Source organism: Molossus molossus, unplaced genomic scaffold, assembly GCF_014108415.1.
Source record: "Molossus molossus isolate mMolMol1 unplaced genomic scaffold, mMolMol1.p scaffold_m16_p_12, whole genome shotgun sequence".
Lineage (NCBI taxonomy): Eukaryota > Metazoa > Chordata > Mammalia > Chiroptera > Molossidae > Molossus > Molossus molossus.
In genome coordinates, this window is record NW_023425347.1 from 65,691,554 (window position 1) to 65,718,368 (window position 26,815).

The following is a 26,815-nucleotide window of genomic DNA, read 5'->3' on the forward strand; positions in this document are numbered from 1 at the left end:
TGTTTGTTTACAAAAAACAAGTTCAGAATATGGAGGAAGGGAGAGAAAAACAATATACAATCTAAAATCTCCCATGTCATTATAATATTCAGAAGGCATCCTATAACTCTCAAATATCATTTCTCACAAAATAAAATCCCCCCTCCACTGTGAAAAGCATAAGCAACTATGTAGGACATATATATATATATGTTAAATAAGAAATATATATACACACATATCTTATTACTATTAAATACATATAGTTTGATGAAAAATTCAGATTAAATTATAAAAACAGTTCACTCAAAGATTTTAAAGGTTTTTTACTGATTTGTGGCAGAGGAACTGTTATGCAAGTGATAAGAGTATTCAAGGCTTTCACACTCGGGAAATTTAAGATATAATTTGCCAATTCCATACACTATGCTACATAGGATAAAAAGAATGAATTGGGGTCATTTTAAAACACTTAAAATATGTTTTCACCTATAAAAAAAATACATTCATTATCTAAAAACAGGATTCTTAATAAAATTTGCACATCACATAAATATTTTGCATACCTGTTTTTAAAAACTGCTATACTATTAATATATACACAGAAGTTACTGACATAAACTAAAGAATAGGTATGGGAGCTTTAGACCTGATTCTGCCACCAACTACATTTGTGATTTAGACAAGCCATTAATACCTCCAGGTTTCATTCTCTTCACCTAAAAAATAAAGAGTTGTACTAGATAATCTAAGATACTTTTCTAGGACCATATTTCTGAGCTGTGAAATGATTTCTAATCAAGGAGAGACTTTTATAGCCCATTTGTTTATGCTTTTGAAATGTTATTTACTTAGATATATATGTACATGACCTCACCCTATATTATAGATAATATTTAAGATGGCTTAGATGTATTATAGGCTAACCTTAGACTATCAGCATTATCTTACTATCAATTCCTAGTACTTTTTTGTTGCTGACTTTTTGCATTTCAATAAAATAATGGACTTGAATGATATATAAAGACTTTTAGCCCTGGCCGGTTTGGCTCAGCGGTTAGAGCATCGGCCTGCGGTACAGAGAGACCCGGGTTCGGTTCCCGCTAAGGGCACATACCTCGGTTGCAGTTTGTCCCCGGCCCTGGTTGGTCGTGCGGGTGGCAGCCACTCGATGTGTCCCTTTCACATCGATGTTTCCCTCTCTCTCTCTTCCTCTCTCTCCCTCCCGCTCTATCTGAACAAAAAATAGAAAAATGTCCTCGGGTGAGGATGAAAAAAAAAAAAAGACTTTTAAAAATAAGTAACCATTTATGCTAAACATATATTTTAATGACTCATATAATGATTCATGCCTTTCCCTACTGATATTTCTCAGAGTTCCATTCACAGCTCTTCACATTGGCCTTATTCACAACCATAGTTTCAACTATCACATTAATGCTGGGTTTCCCAAGTCTGTATTTTAGCCCAGTGATACCTTCTTAGGTCCATACCCATATAGTCACCTTCCATTTACATATCACCACCTATTGTCATTACCTCAAATTCAATGCACTGAACAAAGACCTCAGCTGTCAAATCTGCTCTTCTTCTATGCCCAAGTCAGAAATCTGAAGTCAACTTTGACTTGTTCCCTCTCACCCCTCACATCCAGTTAGTTATGAAATTCTATTGAACTGAAGCATCACTGTCTTTTATATCTCAACATTCTTTATTCCCATCGCAATTACTTAACTTGAACCCTGTTAATTTCTTGCTGAATTCCTACAACAGCTTTTTATTTATTGATTTATTTTTATTTATTGATTTATTTTTATTTATTGATTTATTTTTTATCCTCACCCGAGGACATTTTTGCATTTATCTTCAGATAGAGCAGGAAGAAGAAAGGGAGAAAGAGAGAGAGAGAAAAACATAACGTGAGAGAGAGACATTGACTGGTTGCCACCCACACAACCCCACCTGGGGCTGGGGACAAACTGCAACCGAGGTATGTGCCCTTAGCGGAAACCGAACCTGGGTCCCTCTGGTTCGGGTTGGTTAGGCTGATGCTCTAACCACTGAGCCAAACTGGGCAGGGCTACAATAGCTTTTTAAAAAATCAATTTTAAAATAACAAGTATGGGTGAGAATATAGAGAAAAGGGAACTCTTGGTGTACTGTTAGTGGGAATATAAACTGGTACAGCCACTCTGGAAAACAGTATGGAGGTTCCTCAAAAACTAAAAATATGATTACTATATAATCCTGCAATTTCTTTCTCTCTCAACTTTTAGTAGTATGTCTTTATATTAGCATCCTTAATCTTCTCCAATTTCTAATAGGTATACATTTACTTTGACACTGTTAGAGTAAATATTTATAATTTATTTTGAAACTATAATAAAGATATCCATGTTTGGTTCTTGAAATTTCATAATTAAATGTACAATATTTACATTATGATTATATAAATTTGTTAACTGAAGAAACAGGTAAGCTATGATTATGCTTCCTTCTATTGGGTACCAATATCATGATCCCTAAGCTACTCAAAGAAAAAATATTCTTACATCAAGCTTGATTTTAGTCTTTGTAAAATAACAACCACACCAAGTAAATTACTAAAATTTATAATTTCCTCAAACCATGGCAAGTTCTAACTTGCCATCAATATCAACATCCAACACCAGGCTTCCAAATTTAAGATATTATTTTGCATCTGTGGCTAAAAATTGTTATCATCTATAAAAGGTGCAGATTATATCATAAAGCAATCCTACCTGCCAGAGCATCCCGATAAAGCTGCACAAAATGATTAAAGATATCCTTTGGCAGACACTTTTCATCTGGCAAACACTGTAGAAGAATGACTACCTCGGACTGACCCACTGCATGCATTCCTTTGGTCGTGAAACACCAGCACTTCCTGTTCACGTCTATAGATGGAATAAAAAGATAACATAAAGACATTCCTCTCAATTCTTTCCCTTAAAAAATACAGATATCTATGTTATACTACAGAAAAAAATAAAATAGATCATACTGTATGTATAATTCAACCTGTTAATTACACTGCATTGAACTAAAGAACTTGTAGAAAATAAAATATACCAATGCCTCTGGCTCTAGGCAAACCCTTAGAAAAAAAACTAGCAGGAAAGTAAAAGGAATAATAGTGAAAGAAATACACTGAAAACTTTTTTTTTTAATCCTCACCCAAGGACATTTTTCCATTTTTTGTTCAGATAGAGTGGGAGGGAGAGGGAGGAAGAGAGAGAGAGAGAGAAACATCGATGTGAAAGGGACACATCGAGTGGCTGCCTCCCGCACGATCCAACCAGGGCCGGGGACAAACTGCAACTGAGGTATGTACCCTTAGCGGGAACTGAACCTGGGTCTCTCCAGACTGCAGGCCGACGCTCTAACCGCTGAGCCAAACCAGCCAGGGCTACACTGAAAACTTTTAACTGTTATTATTAAAAAGTATAATTATCGCCCAGCTGGTGTGGCTCAGTTGTCTCTCATCGATGTTTCTATCTCTCCTTCTCCCTTCCTCTCTCTCTAAAAATAAATAAAAAAATAATAATGATAAAATTTTACAAAGAAGTGTAATTATCAAAAGAAATAATATTCCTTTAAAAAATAAAATAAAACCAAACTACCTATCCTTGGCTAGAATGATTAAAAAAAATATATCTCCCCATCTTTAAAGAAAACACTTCAACAATAGAAATAATTACTTATGTAAGACACAAAACAACAAAAGCTAATATTATAGCTTTGAATTCAGGATATAGCCTAAAATATATTTCTTTTATATACACATTCATTTGTGATTGAACAATTCTAGTTATTTTAATTCTCTGGGAGAAAATTCTAGATAATCAACAACATGATTTTACTTGGCTTCATGCTGTGAAAAGTGGTGAAAAGAGCCCAGCCGGTGTGGCTCAGTGGTTGAGCATGGACCCATGCACCAAGAGATCACTGGTTCGATTCCCAGTCAGGGCACATGCCCAGGTTGTGGGCCCAATCCTCAGTGGGGGGCATGCAGGAGGTGGACAATCGATGTTCTCTCTCATCGATGTTTTAATCTGTCTCTCTCCATCTCCCTTCCTCTCTCTCTAAAATCAATAAAGAAAAAAAAAGGGGTGAAAAGAATGGCTTTTCTGGACTACTTACTTCCACTTCTTCACTATAAGGCTCTGTAGAGTCCTAATAACATAAGCCATATGTGTAGTTGAAAATAATGTTCAAAGGATTCTAATAAAATTATGAATACTACAATGTAAATCAAAACCAATAAAAGATCCCTTCTTTTACTTTGTTATTGTTACTTTATATACCTAAACAGAAGGTGCCCATTCCAACTATATTAAGATGGTGTGCATTTCAGGAATTCTAGGTTAGCTATTTTCTAAGTGTAACTTATAAACTAGATATGATAAATTAAAATTGTGGGCAAATTATTTTATTTATTTATTATTGGAGTAACATTGATTAATAAAATTATATAAGTTTCAGAAGTATAATTCTATAATACATCATCTATATATTGTATTGTGTGTTCACCACCCCAATGAACAAATTATTTTAAAATATGATTCTAGAAGGAAAGATGGAAAACATTAATAACTGGACAAGCCCGGCCAGCGTGGCTCAGTGGTTGAGCGTTGATCCATGCACCAAGAGGTCCCTGGTTCGATTTCCGGTCAGGGCACATGTGCAGATTGTAGGCTGGATCCCCAGTGAAGGTGTGCAGGCGGCGGCCAGTTGATGTTCTCTCTCATTGATGTCTCTCTCTCCCTTCCTTTCTCTCTAAATCAATAAAGAAAAATTATTTAAAAAAAAAACAAAAAACAACTGGCCAAACATGCAAGGGTATAATTAGCTAGTAAACTAGAAATCTGCATTTCATCAATGGAGAACCTCTAAGGAAATAAATGTTTCTGATTTCCAAAGTTAACTTAAAACAAGCACACAATGACCCTGACTGGTGTGGCTCAGTGGTTAAGAGTGTCAGCCTGCAATCTGAAGGGTCAAGGTGGTTCAATTCTCGGTCAAGGGCATGTACCTGTGTTGGAGGTTCAGTCCCAGCCTCAGCTGAGTTTCGTGTAGGAGGTAACCAGTCAATGTGTCTTTCTCACTTTGATGTTTTTCTCTCTCCCCTCAACCCTCCCTCTTTTCCTTTCTTTCTAAAAAAATCAATAGAAAAAATATCCTTGGGTAAGGATGAACAAAAAAATAAACAAACAAAAACAAGCACACAGTGGGGACTAGAGGACTGTTCTCCAGTGATTCCTTCCTCTCCAAAACTGTGCCTGTTAATATTCATCCAGGACTAATGTGTTCTCTATTTTCCAATACCATCTTAGAATCGAGATTTTAAGTTTCTGTCTTCTCTCATCCTGATGCCCAAGAAGGCACCAAGAATTGAGAAGTTTCTTTTGATTCTTAAAATCTACTGAAGTTTCACTAAGTGTTAGTTAATTAACACTTCTCCCAACTAAGTTTCTGCACCATTGTTAAGGTTTCTGAGATTTAAATCTAGCATTAAATTGTTTGACCTTCCTGGATAATTTATCAACCACTGGTTATTCTGGTGATAAGTTGTGACATAATATACCCATCTCAGGAAGAACCTAACTCAGTAAGTTCAAGTTTTCTTTGGCTTTCCTCCATAGAGAATTCACCCATCTCATCCCTATGACTAAAAGTAAGAGTTTCTGTTAGTCTCACAACTGTCCCATGGGATATATTATTTTATACAAATCAACTTTTTCAGTATCCAGTTTTCAGTAAGATGTGGCTCTGTATAAAAATACTAGCCGGGCCCTGGCCGGTTTGGCTCAGCAGTTAGAGCGTTGGCCTGCGGTCCGGAGAGACCCGGGTTCGGTTCCCGCTAAGGGCACATACTTCGGTTGCAGTTTGTCCCCGGCCCTGGTTGGTCGTGCGGGTGGCAGCCACTCGATGTGTCCCTTCACGTCGATGTTTCTCTCACTCTCTCTCTCTTCCTCTCTCTCCCTCCCACTCTATCTGTACAAAAATGGAAAAATATCCTCGGGTGAGAATAAAAAAAAAAAAAATACTAGCCGGGCCGGTTTGTCTCAGCGGTTAGAGCATCGGCCTGTGGTCCAGAGAGGCCCAGGTTTGGTTCCCACTAAGGGCACGTACTTCAGTTGCAGTTTGTCCCCGGCCCTGGTTGGGTCGTGTGGGAGGCAGCCATTTGATGTGTCCCTTTTACGTCAATGTTTCTCTCTCTCTCCCTCCCACTCTGTCTGAACAGAAAATGGAAGAATGTCCTTGGGTGAGGATTAAAAAAAAAATAGTTGTGTGCACCCTGGTCATTTTAGCTCAGCGGTTAGAGCATCAGCCCGCAGACTGATGAGTCCCAGGTTCAATTTCTGTCAAGGGCACGTACATCAGCTGCAGTCTGTCCCCGGCCCAGGGTTGTGTGGGAGGCAACCAGTCGACGTGTCTCTTTCACATCGATGTTTCGCTCTCTCTCCCTCTCTCTTTCCCACTCTATCTGAACAAAAATAAAAAAAGTCCTCGTGTGAGGATTAAAAAAAAAACATGCATGTAATAAATTTGAAAGCTCTATTTATTATCTATGAATCAGTAAAGTATTTAATTTTTATTTTGAAAAATAAATTTCTAACTTACAATTTACAATTTTAACCATTGACAACAAATTTGCATTTAAAACAAATACAAGTGGATCAGGGCCACCATCTTCCAACTGTTGCATTACTGAAATCTGTGATGGTTTCTCTTCCACAGCATAGTCTGTAAAGGGAGAAAACAATGTAAGAGATTGGCTAAAGCGACAAACACAGAAAGAAATCTGAGGAACAGGCTGATTATGCACAGGAAAGAGAGAGCATTTTGTTTATAGAGAGGGTGAATAGGTTTGTGCCTATCTCTGTATCATGTTAATAGTGCCCCCTTTCACTCTCAAAAGTGACCCAGTCCAGTTTGGATGACAACATGGTTATCCTACATAGAGACCTCCCCACAAAATGATTTGTGCCAAATCTAAAGTCAACACTTTTATTTAACAAAATTCTCCAACAATCATAAGAATTTCACATTTTACCTTTTTCTAAGACCAACATTTAAAATAATCCATGATATATAAGAAAGTGATAATATAGTATTTACTTCTGGAAAGGATGCCTAGGGATTGAGGTAGAAGGGAATCCTACTTTTTACTTTATATCCTTTTGTATAATTTGAGATATTTTACCATTAAAAAAATTAAACTTTAAAAACTGCACCCAGAAAATAAATGTTAAGTGACTGGCGTCATGAAATAATTCTTCTATGTAAAAATCAAGAGTTCAGTATATATAGAACCAAAATCAGTATATCACACATCAAATTCTGAACATGAACATGTTAATACTTGAGGCTCTGAACAGAACCATTCCCATCTAATCCCTGTAAGCACAGTACTATGTCATATTCAGCCACCCCATTTTGAATGATGGTAGTCTTCTCAGCTCGATGTCAAAATCATGGATAATAATCATTGTAGAATATAAAAATAGGGGAAAGAAATGGAAAACCTGAAAACTGCATATTGTTTGACTGGTCTTATATAAAATGTATCATTAAGGAACAGCCAGGTAGAACAACATAACATCATTTCCCAATGACTAATAGAAACCAAAAGAACTATTTTTTGAATGCATGAGAAATATTTACCCTATCAATGAAAATAGTTATTAGAAAGAGAAATACTAAGTGACTTAAGAAAAAAAATTTATGAAGTTGTTTCACTGGAATACAACATTGCAAAACTGTGATGAAGAGAGAATAATATGGTTTAAGTAAGTAAATATTAGATAACTAGTTGTTGTTTCTTGGTAGGAGAGATTTTGATAATTAGAGTTAATGAATGTGACTTTTACTTTTAATTCTTACCGAGGATATTTTCCTATTTATCTTCAAATAGAGTGGGAGGGAGGGAGGAAAAGGGGGGGGGGGACATGACGGGGACAAAGAAACATCAATGTGAGAGAAACACATCAATTGGTTGCCTCCTGCATGACCCTGACCAGGGCCAGGGACTGAACTGTAACTGAGGTAATGTGCCCTTGACCAGAATCGAACCCACAACTTTTTGGTCCACAGGCTAATGCTCTAACCACTAAGCCAAACTGGCTAGGACGGATATGACTTTTAATAAAAATGCAATCTTAATTATTTTAATAAAAGAGTAGGCCAACACAATTTCTTATTAAGCTAAGATTTATTAAAAGAACCAAAACTTGAAACCTAAGTAGTAATTTTACTAACAAAAAAAAATTTTTATGGGTAAAGGAGCATAGGCATTATACAAGCAAAAGAATACTTAACTTTATGTGAAAGCTCACTGTTGAACTATCAGAACACAGCTAGATTTGATAGTACGATACATTCATGCAACATTGCTGAGAGCCTACTATAGGCCCAGCACCATGCTAACAGCAGAAGACACAAACATAAATTAAGACAGAAGGAAATCATGGTCTAAGTGAAATAATTCGACTTACAAAATATCTAAATTACAATCAGAAAACTGTTAATGTAGCAACACTTTATTTCTATTAGAACAGAGATGAGGATGCAAAACACTAGTATGGAGGCAACCTAGGTAAGGATTCAGGAGAGTTTTCCACTAATCTGGGTTTTGAAAGGTTAAGGAATTCTTCAAGGAGTCTAGGATATAGAAGGGTATTCTAGGCAAGAAAAGGAAAATATTAATTACATGTATACTTGGTACCAGACACTTTTCTTACTAAGTACCTTCAGGTGTGAAATCTGATTTAATATTCACGACTCTTAAATTAAATTGGTGTAGTTACCTAATTTTTTTTTTAAAGACTAGGAACAAGATTCAGAGATGATAATGATTTGCCCACTGGATCACACAGCTACAATGGAATAGTACTGAGAGCAAAGCTCAGGTTTGTCTAGCTTGAAGTCCATTTTCTTACCACTGTTCCACAGAAGAAGAAAAGGTATGAAAGTATGAAAAGTGAATATTCAAAAAACAGTAGTATTGAGGTAGTAGCTGGAAATAAAGTTAGAATGGTAAGTTTGAGAAAAGGTTATAAGGAACATTGTATGCTAAGGTAAGTAATTTATACTGAAGGCAGTGAAAATCCATTGTTTCTAAGCAAAAGCAATATATGATAATATCTATGTTTAAAAGATAACTGGCAACAATGTGGAATATAAAATAAAGAACAGAAAGACTAAAGGCAAGAAGACCAGGTAAAAGACTAGGAAGAAACTGAGGAGAGATTTTTGATAAAACATCTTTTGAAAATTACTGGATGCTTATCTAGATATATTAACAAGAAACTTTCACATAAAGCTAAGCATTCTTTAAACTGGATAATAATTTTACTTATCAGGACTCACTAAAAATATTTTTAACAGTAAAATTGCTATTTAAGTTCAGTACCCTGCACTTATTATTATATGTACATTTTTAGATGTACACTATTCTTCAAAACAAAAGGTTAAATTGATGTACTGATTGTATCAGGTGGGGCAATCCTAGAACCACAAGAAACTCTTTAGAGTACTATATGCTTTCAAATATAATGAAAAACTGCCAATGAATTTTATACTACAATTAAAAATATTGCCCTGGCTGGTGTTGCACAGTGGTTAGAGTATCAGACCACACACCAAAGGGTCAAGGGTTTGATTCCCAGTCAAGGGCATGTACCTGGGCTGCAGGTTCATTTCCCAGCCCCAGTTGGGGTACATGCAGGACGTAACCAATGTTTCTCTCTCACATTCTCCCCCATCCTTCTACTCTCTCTAAAAAAAAAAATCAATGGAAAAAACATCCTCAGGTGAGAATTAACAATAAAAGAATGTATTATATCCTTCCAATAAATGAAATAACATTATAATACAAAAACATAAATATCTACTCTAAAGCAACCAGTAACAGAAACAATTATTTTTTTATTGTTGAAAGTATTACAGATGTCCCCCAACCTAATGTCTGTGTCCACTGGCTGTGCACATATGCACACAAGGAACAATTATTTTCATGGTACTGAGTAGTTGCTTTTTTTGTTGAAGAAGGGTTGCTATCAGTCAAATTCCATCTTCTTCCTTAATTAGAAAGCAGTATTCGGCATATATAACTATCCTGTTTAAATATAAAAGTACACAAACCTCCTTTCACACCAGTGGAGATAAGAATGGGAGGAAGGCCATCTTCAGGAATAAGGTTCATTGCACTCCCAACAGGACTTCCAACCTGAGTTATACTCCCAGAGAACAGAGAAATATCTGTCTAGGAAAAGCAAATGAGCAAAGTGAGCATTATAGAGAGGTTCAAGACTGGCAGAATACAGTCAAGAATATAAATGGGAATTTAAGTGAAAATTTGGAATTCATACTCAATCTGTGGTTTCCTAAAGGACTGGGTTTTTGGGGGTTTTTTTTTTTTTTTGGTAACTTTTTTTTTCTTTATTGATTTTAGAGAGAGAGGAAGAAAGAGGGAGAGAGAGATCAAAACATTGATGAGAAAGAACATCGATTGGCTGCCTCCTGCATGCCTCCAACTGGAATCAGGTCCATAACCTGGGCATGTGCCCTGACCATGAATCAAACTGGAGACCTCTTGGTGCATGAGTCAATGCTCCACCACTGGTTAGGGCACATGCCCAGGTTGTAGACTTGATCCTCAGTAGGGGGTGTGCAGGAGGCAGCAGATTGATGTTTTTGTTTTTTTTTTAATCCTCACTCGAGGACATTTTTTCATTTTTTGTTCAGATAGAGTGGGAGGGAGGGAGAGGAAGAGAGAGAGAGAGAAAGAGACATCAACGTGAAAGGGACACATCGAGTGGTTGCCACCCGCACGACCCAACCAGGGCCGGGGACAAACTGCAACCGAGGTACGTGTCCTTAGTGGGAACTGAACCCGTGTCTCTCTGGACCCCAGGCTGACGCTCTAACCGCTGAGCCAAACCGACCAGGGCCAGATTGATGTTTCTATCTCAACAATGTTACTATCTTTCTCTCTCTCCCCCTTCCTCTGTTTGAAATCAATAAAAGCATATTAGAAAAATAATAACAATTTAAAAATTTGCAGTGGGAAAGAAACAAAATTTCAATACTATCTTGATTTCTGAACTTTAAATGTATTTGGGTGTAAAGTCTCATTTATACGGTTTTTTTTTTTTTACAAATTAACTTTGAGAACAGTGGTGATGGTTGTACAACAATATAAAAGTACTTAATGCCAAGGATTTTGTGCACTTAAAAATGGTTAAGATAGTAAATTTTATGTTACATATATTTTACCACAATAACAAAGAAGAAAAACAACTTTGATAAAATACAGAGTTTAAAATTGGTCAGCGTTTTCATTTACTATGTAATGAAATAGAACTTCATGTTCATTTCTCTTTGCATTAATATAATCATGTTAGCTACACTTAATGTATAATGTTGCAGCCCTGGTCAGTTTGGCTCAGCAGTTAGAGCGCTGGCCCTTGGACCAGAGTTTCCGGTTTGATTCCCAGTCACAAGGGTATATACTGGGTTGCAGGTTCAATCCCTGACTCTGGTTAGGGTCATGTGGGAGGCAACCAATCAATATGTCTCTCTCACATCAATGTTTCTCTCCTTCTCTCCGTCCCTTCCACTCTATCTAAAAATTAATGGAAAAACATCCTCAGGTGAGGATTAATAAAAAATAATTTAAAAAAAGTATAATGTTGCAAAACACATTAAATGGGGTTAAATCCACTTAAATATTGACTTAATAGACTACACTCAAATATCTATTAAAATGATGCTCTCCTCTCCATATTCTCCATCACTTAAAAAAGAATAAGAAGTTTTAAAAGAGTTGTTTTTTTTTTTTTAATCCTCACCCGAGGACATTTTTCCATTTTTTGAACAGATAGAGTGGGAGGGAGAGAGAGGAAGGGAGAGAGAGAGAGAAACATCGACGTGAAGGGACACATCGAGTGGCTGCCACCCGCACGACCAACCAGGGCCGGGGACAAACTGCAACCGAAGTACGTGCCCTTAGCGGGAACCGAACCCGGGTCTCTCTGGACCGCAGGCCGATGCTCTAACCGCTGAGCCAAACTGGCCAGGGCTAAAAGAGTTTTTTAAAAAGCATTTTAAAACTGTTTTTTAACATGTATAAGAATGTTTATAGCGGTTTATTCAATTCATAATAATCAAAGACTGGAAATAATCCAAATGACCATTAACAAGAAAATAAATTGTGATATAACCATATGATGGAATGCCTTAACAATAAATAATATTAACTTTTGATGCATACAACATGGATAAATCTCACATTAGTTTGAGTTTAATAAGCTAGACACAAAATATTATATACTATATATTTGCATTTATATGAAATTCAAGAACAGGTCAAATGAATCCATAGTGATACAAGTCAGAATAACGGTTACCTTGGGGAAAAGATATAACAGAAAGGGCTGCTGACAGAAAAAGGTCATGAGGGAACCTTCTAGAGTGATGAAAATATTTTACATCTTCACCTGAGTAGTGGTTACATGGTGTGTGTGTGCGCGCATGTGTGTGTCAAGTTGTTTCCCAAAGATTAATTCTCCTAAAGCACTTTGCTATATATATTTTTACTTTTTTTATTTTTATTGATTCTAGAGAGAGAGAGAGAGAGAGAGAGATAGAAACATCGATGAGAGAGAACATCAACTGGCTGCCTCCTCATGCCCCACACTAGGGATCGGGCCCACAACCTGGGCATGTGCCCTGACCAGGAATCGAACTGGCAACCTCTTGGTGCATGGGTCAACACTCAAACAGTGAGCCATACCAGCCAGGCAGATATGACATGGTTTAATGTTCCTTCACCAAACAGAAAATTTAGCTCTGTATATCAATAAATCTAATCTTAATAACATGCAATTTCAGTTAAAATAAAATCCAAATATTATGTAAATGTCTGGAAAAAATTATTGAACATAAATATAAATAGTATTAACAACTCTATGAAAACTTCAAGAGTAAAAAACTTTATCCAAACTTGATCCTCTTAATTTATTTTTTTTTAAAAGCCCTGGCTGAGTGTGCTCAATGGTTAGAGCATTGGCCCACAGACCAGAGGCCCTGGTTCGGTTCCCTCTAAGGGCACGTACCTCGGTTGCGGTTTGTCCCCGGCCTCGGTTGGGGTCATGTGGGTGGCAGCCACTCAATGTGTCTCTCTCATGTCGATGTTTCTCTCTCTCACTCTGAGAATAAATGCAAAAGTGTCCTCGGGTGAGAATAAAAAAAAAAAAGATTGACATACATACTTAGGTGGAATTAACAGCCTTATTATAGCTTTGACCACCAAATTGAAGAAGGCAATCAGCAATAGAAAGGGTACCACTGTATTAAAGGATCCTATGTATGTACTTCATCATTTTGGCCCTAGGTGACTGTTTTCTCACTGACTCCAGAAGAAGTAGCTGGTATTTGTCCCCTTCTGAAAATCAGGTCCAAAGGAATCTCATTAGCTCCCAAATTATGACTAGTATTTCCTATAGAGACATGGTAGAGGTGACAACACAGTATGAGCTAGTTTCCTTAGGTAAATAATGTGTCTCCCAACCATTAAGTCGGTGATTTTAAACTAATTTTTAAGCTTTAAGATCCTTTATAAAAATCTTCCATGGAAACACAATAGGTAGAAAAGAAAAAAATGAAGATGCTTGGGTTGAGGACAAAGAAATAGAGGGATTCCTCGGCCACCTTCATATTGCTTGACTCTTCTTTACCATGGCACTCCAGAGAAGCTACAATAGAACCTGGGGAACATGGTTTGAAGACCAATGTATCAAGGGGCCAGGATTCCCTCTAGCACAACCTCTAGCTAGCTATAGCAGTAGCCTGAGCTCACCTGAGACCAACCTTCATAAGAATCTTTCTCCTGAAAAAATTTCCAAATATAGAACAAACAAGAACAACTGATTTTGCCACATATACTTTACCCCTGCACATCCACATATGCATGCACATCCACATACACACACATGCACTACACTGTATCCAAACCTACAGGGTTCCACAGATAGGTCACTCAACTTAGAAAAAAGCAAGACAGAGGTAGCACATGCTAAGTAAAGTACTCACTTTTAGTTGCCATTTTGTTTTCTTACCTCTGCTGGTAGAGGACTGGTAGTTACTGGCTTGACTGGGTCATGTGACACAGCCAAGGTTCCTGTAGAGGAAGTTCCATTCATTGTTAATTTGGCTGCATCAGCAACTTCTCCATTAGGCAAGATCCCATCAGCAAACCAAACTCGCCTCTGCTCTCTGGGCTGAGCCACTTAAGGAACCAGAAAAATGAAATAGGCATAAATGTGACATCAGCTGAGTTTCTAACATCTAAGAAGAGAAGGTCACCAATTCCAGATGTACAAAAAAAATCAATATTTAGCAACTTATAATTAGAAATATCAGAACTGTAACTGTGTGTAAAAGTTGTTATAAATTAATAAAATACACATTTAAATATACTTTACTTCTATAACTTATATGTAAAGATTTAAAACACTTTGGTTTAAAATATTAAGAATTCTTAAATACACCTGTGATTATATCACATACTCTGTCCCATGTCACTAAAAGAGAAACTAAAGAAGGTGTTTTAAGTTCTCAGGAAACAAATTAATTGCAGGGAAAAAAATACCTATCTGTAGACATCCACATCTCCTAAAAATATGAGGTTCCATAGGAATTAAATATCTGGAAAAGTGCTATGGTATTTTTAAAGGGCAAAGAATGCCCTGAAGAGTGTTGAAGAATTATTCATTAATAAAGGAAGAGTTGGCAGAGATATGTAAGAATTGGGAAGCAAACTGACCAAATCTTTGGCTAAAGTGTAACTGAAGAAGAAAAAGACTGATCTGGCAGTGCAAAAGTAGTTGGTATTTTAGTAAAAGGACAGGGGAAAGCTGGAAAACTGAATCTGATGAATAATATTTTTAAATCCAGTTTTGGAAATCAATTCAAACATCCAAAACAAAGAGAGCCTAGGGAAGAACAACAAAACTGACAAAGTAAAGAGAATAAAGATTTTAAGAAAGCCTGAACTCATAAAATACAAAGAGTATCACTAAGGGATGATCTGAAGAAAAGGGAAAATGGGGAAGAGTATGATAATGTCAATAGAAGTCTTTGATCTTCAAAAGGGGAGGAGGGCTATTGGGCAAGGAAAAGGAAATATTACTAGACAAAAAGACATAAAATTAATGAAAGAAGATTGATTTTAATTATCAAGGGAAACTTCCTGACAAGATCATTTTAAGGAAATATATAATTGTTACTTTTACTACTGATAATTCCCTGAACTTACAAAGTTCCTTTCATCTGACAATAGCATGGACATAAAGATATAATTAAAATAAGTTGAGCCTATAATTTCCTATCTATCATATGATATAATCAGAATTAAAGTTCTGGATTCTATAAAGATCTATGTACCTAACACCATATTTCCATATTTTTATATGAACAGATTAAAAATGAAAAGAGAAAATGGCTCTGCATATGCCAAAAAGCAATGGGCTGGTCAGAAGAAAGAACTGTTCTTTTCATCACTTACTGAACACCTACAAAGAACATTAACGTAGGCATGAGGTTAAGATTTTAAGGCAGAATTCAAAATCTGCATCTCTTTTCAAGCATAACCATTCTAAAACTGGAGAGAACACTGACATATTTTAGAGGTGCCTCCAAAATATCAGGCAACACAATAGTATTCTTTACATGCCCAGAAATAGTCTCAACACATTTCTCACCTTGTTCTTCCACTTTAAAAACTATCCAAAGGGACTCATCTGTAGTGTTTTAAAGACTTGTGCTGTAAAATCACATCAGCACATTTCAGAGGAACTTGGTGAGGAAAAAGAGAGAGAATAGCACATGATTCCCTACCTTCTGCTCCAGGGTGCTTTAAAACTCCCACAGGTACCATCACAGTGGGAGGTGGAGAGCTCAGGGCTCCTGAGGCCTGAGCTTGCTGCAAGGGAGGGATAGTAGAACAGTATTCAGCAGGATTGTTAGGGTTAGGGCTCTGGCTTGAGGCACTCATCATGTTCTCCCAGGCTTGAGCTAAAGCAAATACAGACACAATCAATGTGAATGGATTGCAAAATATGGACATCAAGACCTCCACAATATTGGATAAATAATGTAGCTCCTCCTCATTAACACTAATAGTATGTCTCTCTTCCAGCTAGTAAAACAGTATTAAGGAGATAAATAATTTTATTCAATAAAGGAGACCATTTAGTTAAGTAAACTATTTGGAAGCAATAAATACAATTATATGAATGATACTTCTGATACAGATCCATAGGTCAGTCTGAGGTTAATCACTAGGCCCCTGGTTTCTTTAAAGGAGACCATACAGCCCTGGCCAGTTTGGCTCAGCAGTTAGAGCATCGGCCCGCGGTCCAGAGATACCCAGGTTCGGTTCCCGCTAAGGGTGTGTGCCTCGGTTGCAGTTTGTCCCCGGCCCTGGTTGGGTTGTGCAGGTGGCAGCCACTCGATGTGTTCCTTTAACATCGATGATTCTCTCTCTCTCTCTCTTCCTCTCTCTCCCTCCCACTCTATCTGAACAAAAAATGAAAAAATGTCCTCAGGTGAGGAAAATAAATAAATAAATAAGACCACACATTCCCTTAAGAGGAAATAAAACAACATCAAATTTATTAAGGAACTGCAACCGGGATAGCATTTAGACATTTGGGCATGAGGTAGGGAGGTTTAATGTTCAATATATTTTATCAAGTTCTATCAAAAATCAAAATCAGGCCTGGCCGGTTTGGCTCAGCGGTTAGAGCGTCGGCCTGCGGTCCGGAGAGACCCGGGTTCGGTTCCCACTAAGGGCATGTACTTCAGTTGCCGTTTGTCCCCGGCCCTGGTTGGTCGTGTGGGTGGCAGCCACTCGATGTGTCCCTTCACGTCGATGTTTCTGTCTCTCTCTCCCTCCCACTCTATCTGTACAAAAAAATGGAAAAATATCCTCGAGTAAGGATAAAAAAAAAAAAAATCAAAATCAGGGGCTAAAATAGCATGACTCCATTGTATTGTGTTTTCTTGGTCATTTCTAAACTTTTAGGTTCTTCTCTTAGTTGAGGTAAAACCTCACTTGAAAAATTCTGAAGCCTAAAGCTCAGGAAAACACATCTTAACATGTTTGTGAATTCTACTTTTGTGCAATCATCATCCTATGTAAAAGTATCGAGCAAAAATAACCATTTCACATCTTTGGTGTGTCTTAAAAGCACAGGACCCATTTGAACATGAAAATGTGCCAATACCATATAAGTGCCATCAATCAATATAAATGCTCACAATGTGTTAAAATACTGTATAGTCTATAATTTAACTAAATGCTGACATATCAACTACTGATTTTAAAGTAAATAGGATAAAATATGCTACAGAAATGAAAGATACCAAATTTTATACTCCAGGTTCAGGTAGTATCATATGCCCCAAAATAGATAGTATCATATGCCCCAAAATAGACACCACCCAATTTTTTGAACATCTTTTTTTTTTTTTTTAAACGCATCTGCTGTTCTTTCTCTCTCTCTCTCTCTCTCTCTCTCTCTCTCTCTCTCTCTCTCTCTCTCTCTCTTTCTTTCTTTCTTTTTGTAGTACGTGCCCCTAGCGGAAACCAAACCCGGGACCCTCTGGTCCACAGGCCGACGCTCAACCACTGAGCCAAACTGGCCAGGGCTGAACATCTTTTTAAACATTTCATTCAACTTCAAAGAATGATCTACAAGATTTTGAATATTTATTGCCTCCAAACTGCCGGACAAGGCTGGAAATAACAGCGATATTCCTTTGAAAGCACTGGCAGAAAGAGGGGAAGAGAAAAGGAAAAAGGGATAGGGAACACTGAAAAGCACCAAATTAAATATTCAGTAAAAGACCTGGCTAAGCCATGCAAGAGGAAAGACACTGGAAAAACCAGGAGAAGTAGATTATTTTAGGATTCCATTAAGGGCATCCTTGCTTAGTAAACAGTAAGTAGTCCATATGAATCCTCTGCCATTTCCTTCATCTTTAGCGTTGCCAAGTTAAAAAAAAAAAAAGCTATCAAGTTGAAAGACCTCATCAGAGGTATTGGGTAATGCAATTAAGCAGCATGCTCTCAACTGTGGATATAAGTCCGAAAATAAAAGCAGGAATAAAAAAATCACCACTTGAGCAACAGAGTGAAATAACCACCATCTAACAAATGACATTTAAAAGTAAAGAGAATTAATTCATATTTGATCAAAATTATAAGAATTCAGAAATGAGAGGAAACTGGATGGATCATAGATTAGAACAGATCAGATTAACTGACATGCAATAGGTTAATAAGCCAGCAACAGGAAAACATCACTATGAGCAATGCAGACACACAGAGCAAGAGGTGCCTCGAGCAGATAAGTTTCAGCTTCCAGGAGGCACACTACCCTGACACAGGCAGGAGCGGTGTCCAAGTTCAACATTTTATTCAGTTAGTAATTATTCAGACAACTGTACAAAGATGCACTCAAAGAAGAAAATACTACAGCCTAATCAATTATATATCTCTTTACGAGAATATCTGTGGTTTTGCTTGTTTGTTTAACTGAAATGCCTAGGATTCATATCTCCAATCCACAAAAGAGGAACCCTGGATGAGCTATATTTGCCTTCTCATTCATATATATATTTGCGATATAACTAAATTCAAAACCATTGTCCTTATAACAAATCTAAGTAGTATTAAGGAGATAACTGATAGGAGAAATGTAATTTTCTATTTGATCCTAGATGCTAACATATTTATTTTTAACAAGGTGAATGAAACAACAAGTTAATAAGAATATATTCTAAGTTATTAAGGTTATTTCCTAGAAGGAGATAGCTTCCCTTGAAAGGAAAACCTTGGTCCAGTTTTAATATTTCATCATCTAAGTGGTCAATAGCTCCCTACCCCATCCCACTCTGATCATTTCACCGGAACATTAACAGCCACATAGCACCAGAACTTCACAAGAACTTCCATTCTTTCTGCAAAACTTACCTGACCTTAGCATGTATTCATTACATTCAGTACAGGAATTGTGAAATGCTTAAATATTTTCAAAACATGGAAATTTAGCTCAATATTTTCAGCTAAAGTTATGACATTTCAGAAGCTAAACAACTTATAAAGAAAGGCAGGAAATTCTCTTGTTCTCAATAACTGTGAATTTGACCTGTTTTAATACTTACCATTCATTAGCACTGAGTGGCAGATTACACATACTCTAGCTTCCTTTCTATCCATGTATAACAATTTACATTTCAGGCTACAGCAGGAAGCACAGAAAACCTGCAGGAAAAAGAACATACTAAATTTATTTAGGATCACAGTATAAAGGGAGTAAACCAGCACTGACCAACACTGACTGATAGGAAACTTCATTACAACAACACTAAAAACATCAAACGAAAATGCAGTTGAGGAAACTGAGCACAAGACCCAATTCAAAAGCAAGAGTATGAGATCATATGTCTGCCAGCAATGAGGAAAGTGAAAGTCTTGACTGAAAATAAAAAATCTTAGTGAATATCAGCAAAAACACAGCAAGGGTAGGAGAAGGTACTGAGTTGCCCCTAGGCAAAATTCCTATACACAATATTAAATATAATAGGCATTTATAGTCACATCTGCTATTTCTGTTAGGAAAGGTAATATAGCAGGGTAAAATAAACAAAGATTGAGAATTCTGAGTTTTAACTTCTGTTTTTACTGAATAAATATCATACCATTCCCAAACAACAAATGCTGGCGAGGATGTGGAGAAAAGGGTACTCTAGCACACTGCTGGTGGGAATGCAGACTGGTGTAGCTACTATGAAAAACAATATGGTGTTTTCCTCAAAAAATTAAAACACAGAACTGGCATTTGACCCAATGATCCCACTTCTTACAACATATCCTAAGAAGTTTGAAACACCTGTCAGGAAGAATACATGCACCCCTATGTTTATAGCAGCACTATTTACAATAGTTAAGATCTGGAAACAGTCAAGTTCCCATCAGCAGATGAGTGGATAAAAAAAGTGTGGTACCTTTACACAATGGAATACTATGCAGCTTTAAGAGAGATCTTGTACCCTTTGAGATCACATGGAAGGACTTGGAGAGTATTATGCTAAATGAAATAAGCCAGTCAGAGAAAGACAAGTACAACATGATCTCACTTATTTGGAGAACATAATGAACAAAATAAGCTGTTGACCAAAAGAGATCCAGAATTATGGAAGTAGGGAGCAGACTGACAAACCTCAGAGAGATGAGGAGTGGGAGGGGAGGGAAGAGATAAACCAAAGAATTTATATGCATACATAAAATTTATATGCATACAACCAATTGACACAGACACTATTTTGGGGAGGGAAGGAGGGGGGTGGGAGCCATAAAAAGGGGGTCAATAGAAAAAAAAGAAAATTGGGGGACATCTGCAATACTTTCAACAATTAAAAAAAAAAATCAGGACTTCCGGTCAAGATGGCGGCATAGGTGAACATGGTATCGTGTCCTCCCACAACCACATCAAAGTTACAACTAAACTACAGAACAACCATCACTCAAAACCACCTGAAATCGAGATGAATGGAAGTCCTACAACTACGGAATTAAAGAAGCCACATCAAGACTGGCAGGAGGAACGGAGGCAGACAGGCTAGTCCGACACCCACGTGTGGCAGATAAAATCAGGAGGACACCTCGGCTGGGAAGGTCTTCCCTGAGGACTGAGGGGTCTCCGTCCCACTCCAGGCGCCCTGCACAGGGTTCCAGTGCCAGGAAGAGAAGTCCCCATGACATCTGGCTGGAAAAACCAGCAGGAACTGAGGCTGAGGGAGGCTGAGGCGGCTGGAGCCCCAGGCAGCTCCTCTTAAAGGGCCCGTGCACGGACTTATCAGACTCACTCCCTCTAAGCTTGGAGGGGAGGCAGCTCCAGGGGCACCAGAGACATATAGGGAAGAACTAAGCTGTTTGGCACTGGAGCGAGGGCTGGAGAAGGGGCTTTCTCCCGGAAAGACGTGCTGTCAGAGGACTTTGTTCCTTTGGAGAGCCCTTCCCTGGGGTGGCAGACAGCCACTATATCTAGGACTCCAGCAACCTGGCTCACACTGGTTGCCCTGCCCTGGTGATTCCCTGAGGCCCCGCCCCACCCAACTTTCAGGCCCACCCAAGCTGTTACCAGTTGGTTAACCATAAGATTATCCTGTCTTGGATCCTGCTTTAGATTTTCCTAAATTTTTTCAAACAAGCAGCATCTGGTCTCAGCTAGCCCCATACCTCTCGTTAAGTAATACATAGAAACAAACACAGGGAGGCAGCTAAAATGAGGAGACAAACAAACAGGTCCCAAATGAAAGAACAGAAAAAATCTCCAGGAAAAGAACTAACTGAAATGGAGATAAGCAAGCTAACAGATGCTGAGTTCAAAATACTGCTTATTAGGATGTTCAATGAACTTAGAACCTCAGTGAACTTAGTGAGGGCCTCAAGAGCATAAAAAAGGACCAGTCAGAAACAAAGGAGGCACTAACTGAAATAAAGAATAATTTACACAGATTCAATAGTAGAGTAGGTAAAACCAAGAAGCAAACCATTGATTTGGAATCTAAGGAAGCAAAAAACACCCACTCAGAATAGCAAAAAAAAAAAAGGAATCCAAAAAAATGAGGATAGTGTAAGGAGCCTCTGGGACAACTTCAAGCGTGCCAACATTCGCATCTTGGGGGTGCCAGAAGGAGAAGAAAGAGAACAAGAAATCAAAAACCTATTTGAAACAATAATGGCAGAAAACTTCCCTAATTTGGTGAAGGAAACAGACATACAAATCCAGGAAGCAGAGAGAGTCCCAAACAAGATGAACTCCAAGAGGCCCACACCAGGACACATCATCATCAAAATGCAAAAGGTTCAAGACAAAGAGAGAATCTTAAAAGCAGCAAGAGAAAAGCAGTTAGTTACCTACAAGGGAGTTCCCATAAACTGATTTCTCAAAACAAACTTTGCAGGCCAGAAGGGAGTGGCAAGAAATATTCAGAGTGATGAAAAGCAAGAACCTACAACCAAGATTACTCTATCTTGCAAAGCTGTCATTTAGAATCAATGGCCATATTAAGACTTACCCAGACAAGAAAAAGTTAAAGAAGTTCATCACCACCAAACCGTTATTACATGAAATGTTGAAGCGTCTTTTGAAGAAAAAGATAAACTATATGAACAAACAAAATGGCAATGAATACATATCTATTGACAATGGAATCTACAAACAAAATGAACATGCAGAACAGAAACATTCTCGTAGATACAGAGAACATTTTGTTGGTTGCCAAAACAAAGAACTGATATGCATAACCAATGGACACAGACAACGGTGTGGGAAAAGGCAGGAGGGGTTCAGGAGTGGGGAGGAAGGGGCCAATGAGGGAAAAATGAGGAACATTTGTAATACATTCAACAATAAAGATTAAAAAAATTTGCAAAAAAAAATCCATCATACCAGCTGTTTTCACTAGCACCTTATTTCTACCTTCCAGGCTTGGCTCTTGATAATCTTACTTCTTTCTCCCTTCCACACTAGGCAACAAGAATCTCATTAGCTACCTGTGAAGATTTATTTTCTTGAGAACTCATTAGTCACTTATCACGGAGAGCTTCATAGAAGCAGAAAGCTGTTCTCAGTAGGGTAAATTCTACTAATCCAGTTCTTATGGCCAAGATGAATTCTATATCTTAAAAAGATGAACCAAGAAATGAAGTCATATCAAAGACAATGTGAAAAAGATCATCTCCTCTCTTTCTAGGTATTACTAATATAGCTAGCTATTATGATTACCAATTTACAGTTTTCAGAGGCTTTACATTTCAAAGTAACTCTGTGATGTAGGAAGAGCAGGGGATACATTATTATTTTCTCTCATAAGAAAACTAAGTTTGGATTGTTAAATGATTTGCTCAAGTTCACAGCAAACTGTATAAATACTAGGCACTTGACATCTATTATCTCATTTAACCTTGAAAATTCTATGAAGACATTTATTTATAATGAAGAGTTAAATTTTTTAAATGTTAAGTAAAAACGCTCAGTCGTACACCTAGTAAGTTACGTAAGTTTCCGCAGGCTCTGTTCTTAACCACTGTGTAACACTGCCTCATACTAATTCACATATTTCATTTTAATTTGAAACTTGACTTTTCCTTCTCCCTCACCATGACCACATCCAGTCCGTCACTAGATCCTGCTGGTTTTCCCTCTTTTTTATTTTTTTTTAAATCCTCACCCAAGGATTTTTTTACATTAATCTTCAGATAGAGCTGGAGGGGGAGAGTGGGAGAAGGGGAGGGGGGGGGAGAGGGAGAGGGGGAGAGGGAGAGGGGGAGAGAGAGAAACATCGATGTGAAAGAGACACATCAATTGGTTGCCACCTGCACAACCCCAACCGGGGCCAGGGACAAACTGCAACTGAAGTATGTGCCATTGGCTGGAACTGAACCCAGGACTCTTTGGTCCGCAGGCAACACTCTTACCGTTCAGCCATACCAGCCAGGGCTAGTCCCATTTCTTCCTCTCCATCATTAATACTGCTGTCTTTTTTCAGGCCTTTATTATGTGAAGCCTACAAGATCATCATAATCAAGTATCTGTCCTAATTTTCAGATGTATCTTTGCAATTCATCTTTAACAGAAATATGAAATGACAACTTTCTAAAAAGTAAACTTAATTGTTAATCTTCCTGAAATCCTTCAATAACCTTTTTAATCAAGAGATAAAAACCAAGAAGACAAAATTTACTCATTTATTCCACAAATATTTGAGCCCTGACTATGAGCTGGGCACCATGCTACACCCCTGCACCACCATTGGGTGTGGCAATGAACAAACAGACCTAGTCCTTGCCTTTGTGGTCTATGGAGGTTATAATCTAAAATCAAACAATCATACAAGTAAATGTAAAATTACTTGCTTCAAAAAAAAAAAAAAAATGCATAGTAAAAAAGGATCATGTATTCTAGGCTTACCTAGATTGACAGGGTCAGGGAAGGTTTTAATCAGGAAATGACCAGAGATAAAATGTGAAGAATGGGTAAGTTTTCTCTGCATGTAATGGTAGGTACTAAGAAGTGAAACAATAAGCAGAGGAAATGGCATGTACACAGGCTCCATTAAGCAAAACAGCATGGTTCCAACAATGAGGTAAAAACAAGTTAATGTGGCTACAGGCCTGAGAGTTAAGGGCTGCATGGAATAAGAGAAGACCAGACCAAGCAAAAGTTCTATAGGTTGTGTGAATAATTTTGGTCTTTTTATTATAGCAGTGGGAAATCACTTAAATGTTTTAATCAAATAGAAAGACATGACAACCCTGGCAGGTTTGGCTCAGCAGTTAGAGCATCGGCCTGCAGACCGAAGGGTTGTGGGTTTGATTCCCAGTCAAGGGCAAGTACCTGGGTTGCAGGTTCAATCCCCAGCCCTGGTCGGGGTCATGCAGGAGGCAAACTATCAATGTGTCTCTCTCACATCAATGTTTTTCTCTCTCTCTCTCCCTCCTTCCCTTCTAGTTTACCTAAAAATCAATGGATAAAAGGCATACAAATCGGAAAGGAGAAAGTGAAACTGTCTTATTCGTAGATGACATGATACTGTACAAGAAAACCCTAAAGAATCCATCAAAAAACTACTAGATTTAATAAATGAATTCAGCAAAGTAGTGGGATACAAAATTAACATCCAGAAATCTATGGCATTCTTATACACCAATAATAAACACTCAGAAAGGGAAACTAAAAAAACAATCCCAGCCCTGGCTGGTTTGGCTCCGCGGTCAGAGTGTCGGCCTGCAGTCCAGTGAGACCTGGGTTCAGTTCCCGCTAAGGGCACGTACCTCGGTTGCAGTTTGTCCCCGGCCCTGGTTGGTCGTGTGGGTGGCAGCCACTCGATGTGTCCCTTCACATCGATGTTTCTCTCTCTCTCTTCCTCTCTCTCCCTCCTGCTCTATCTGAACAAAAAATGGAAAAAATGTCCTCGGGTGAGGATTAAAAAAAAAAAAAAATCTCAGACATCACACATAGCAGAATTTTCACCAATACAGTGGTTCTCAACCTTCCTAATGCTGTGACCATTTAATATAGTTCCTCATGTTGTGGTGACCTCCAATCGTAAAATTATTTTCGTTGCTACTTCATAACTGTAATCTTGCTACTGTTATGTATTAGGCAACCCCTGTGAAAGGGTTGTTCGACCCCCAAAGGTTGAGAAACGCTGGCCTAGGGCAAGAGAAACAAAGGAAAAAATTAATAAATGGGACTACATCAAACTAAAAAGCTTCTGTATTTCAAAAGAAACCAGCATCAAAATGAGAAAGGAACACACTCTTCGGGAGAACATATTTGCCAATAATATATCGGATAATGGGCTAATATCCAAAATATATCAAGTACTCATACAGCTCAACAAAAGAAAGACAAACAATTCAATTATAAAAAGGGGAGATGGACTGAAGAGACTCTTCTCCAAACAGGACATTCAAATGGCCAAGAGATGTATGAAAAAAATGCTCAATGTTACTCATCAGAGAGATGCAAATTAAAATGACTATGAAATATCACCTATACCTGCCAAAATAGCTGACTGATCAACAAATCATCAAACAACAAGTGCTGGCAAGGATGTGAAGAAAAGGTACTTTAGTACACTGCTGGTGGAAATGCAGACTGGTGCAGCCACTATGGAACACAATATGGTGTTTCCTCAAAAAATTAAATTAAAACTGAAACTGCCATTTGACCCAGTGATCCCACTTCCTGGAATATATCCTAAGAAGCCTGAAACACCAATCAGAAAGAATATATGCACCCCTATGTTCATAGTAGCACTATTTTACAATAGCTAAGATGTACAAATAGCCCAAGGGCCCATCAGTAGATAAGTGGATGAAAAAACTGTGGTACATTTACACAATGGAATACTATGCAGCTATAAGAAAGATCTCATACCCTTTGAGACAACATGGAGGGACCTGGAGAGTATTACATTAAGCAAAATAAGCCAGTCAGAGAAAGACAAGTACCACGTGATCTCACTTATTTGTGGAATATAATGAACAAAATAAGCTGACAAACAAAATAGATCCAGAGACATGGAAGTAGCGAACAGACTGAAAACCTCACAGGGAAGGGGGTGGGGGTGGCAGGAAGAGAGAAGCCAAAGAATTTATATGTATATATGTATAACTAATGAGGGGAAGGCTGGGGGAGAAGGGAGGAGGGTGTCAAAGGGGGGGGGGGGGAGAGACATTTGAAATACTTTAAAAAATAAAGATAAATTAAATCTAAAAAAATAAAATACAATATTGCTATGTGGAATACAATAAAAATAAGTAAATAAATCATGGTATATGCACACAACAAAATGGTTGAGATATATATATACACACACACACACACACACACACACACAAACATATACACATATTTATTTGACACAGATTCACAGTTACAGTACCACCATAGAAAGATGTGCATGATATATTAAGAGAAAAAAGTACATTATAAAATGTTATGTTGAATATGATTCCTTTTTCATTTTTACTATCTCTATGTAAGGAAGAAAAATTAGAAGAGTAAGTTGTATATACATTGTTGACCTGCTGACTTTCACTTTTCAGTTCATGTATTTCTGTTGCATTTGAATCTTGTATAATGTACATATATTAATTTTGTAATCAGAAAAAATAATTTAAAATTTAGACCTGACTGAGTGATAAGACTGGACTTTTGCATAC

The 26,815-nt window shown here is 37.6% G+C and overlaps 1 protein-coding gene across 2 annotated transcripts in view; it reads right to left on the reverse strand.

Moving 5' to 3' along the window:
- Positions 1–26,815, reverse strand: part of ZFYVE9 (zinc finger FYVE-type containing 9) — a 141,983-nt gene that overhangs the window by 48,599 nt on the left and 66,569 nt on the right. Inside the window, exons 5-10 of one of the 2 annotated variants that reach the window (XM_036255100.1) lie at positions 19,240–19,339; positions 15,907–16,083; positions 14,127–14,296; positions 10,150–10,270; positions 6,628–6,750; positions 2,742–2,897 (exon numbers count right to left, since the gene is read on the reverse strand). In XM_036255100.1, coding sequence (XP_036110993.1) covers positions 2,742–2,897; positions 6,628–6,750; positions 10,150–10,270; positions 14,127–14,296; positions 15,907–16,083; positions 19,240–19,339 — 847 coding nt within the window. The remainder of the gene's footprint in view (positions 1–2,741; positions 2,898–6,627; positions 6,751–10,149; positions 10,271–14,126; positions 14,297–15,906; positions 16,084–19,239; positions 19,340–26,815) is intronic. The other variant, XM_036255101.1, reaches the window with a different exon arrangement.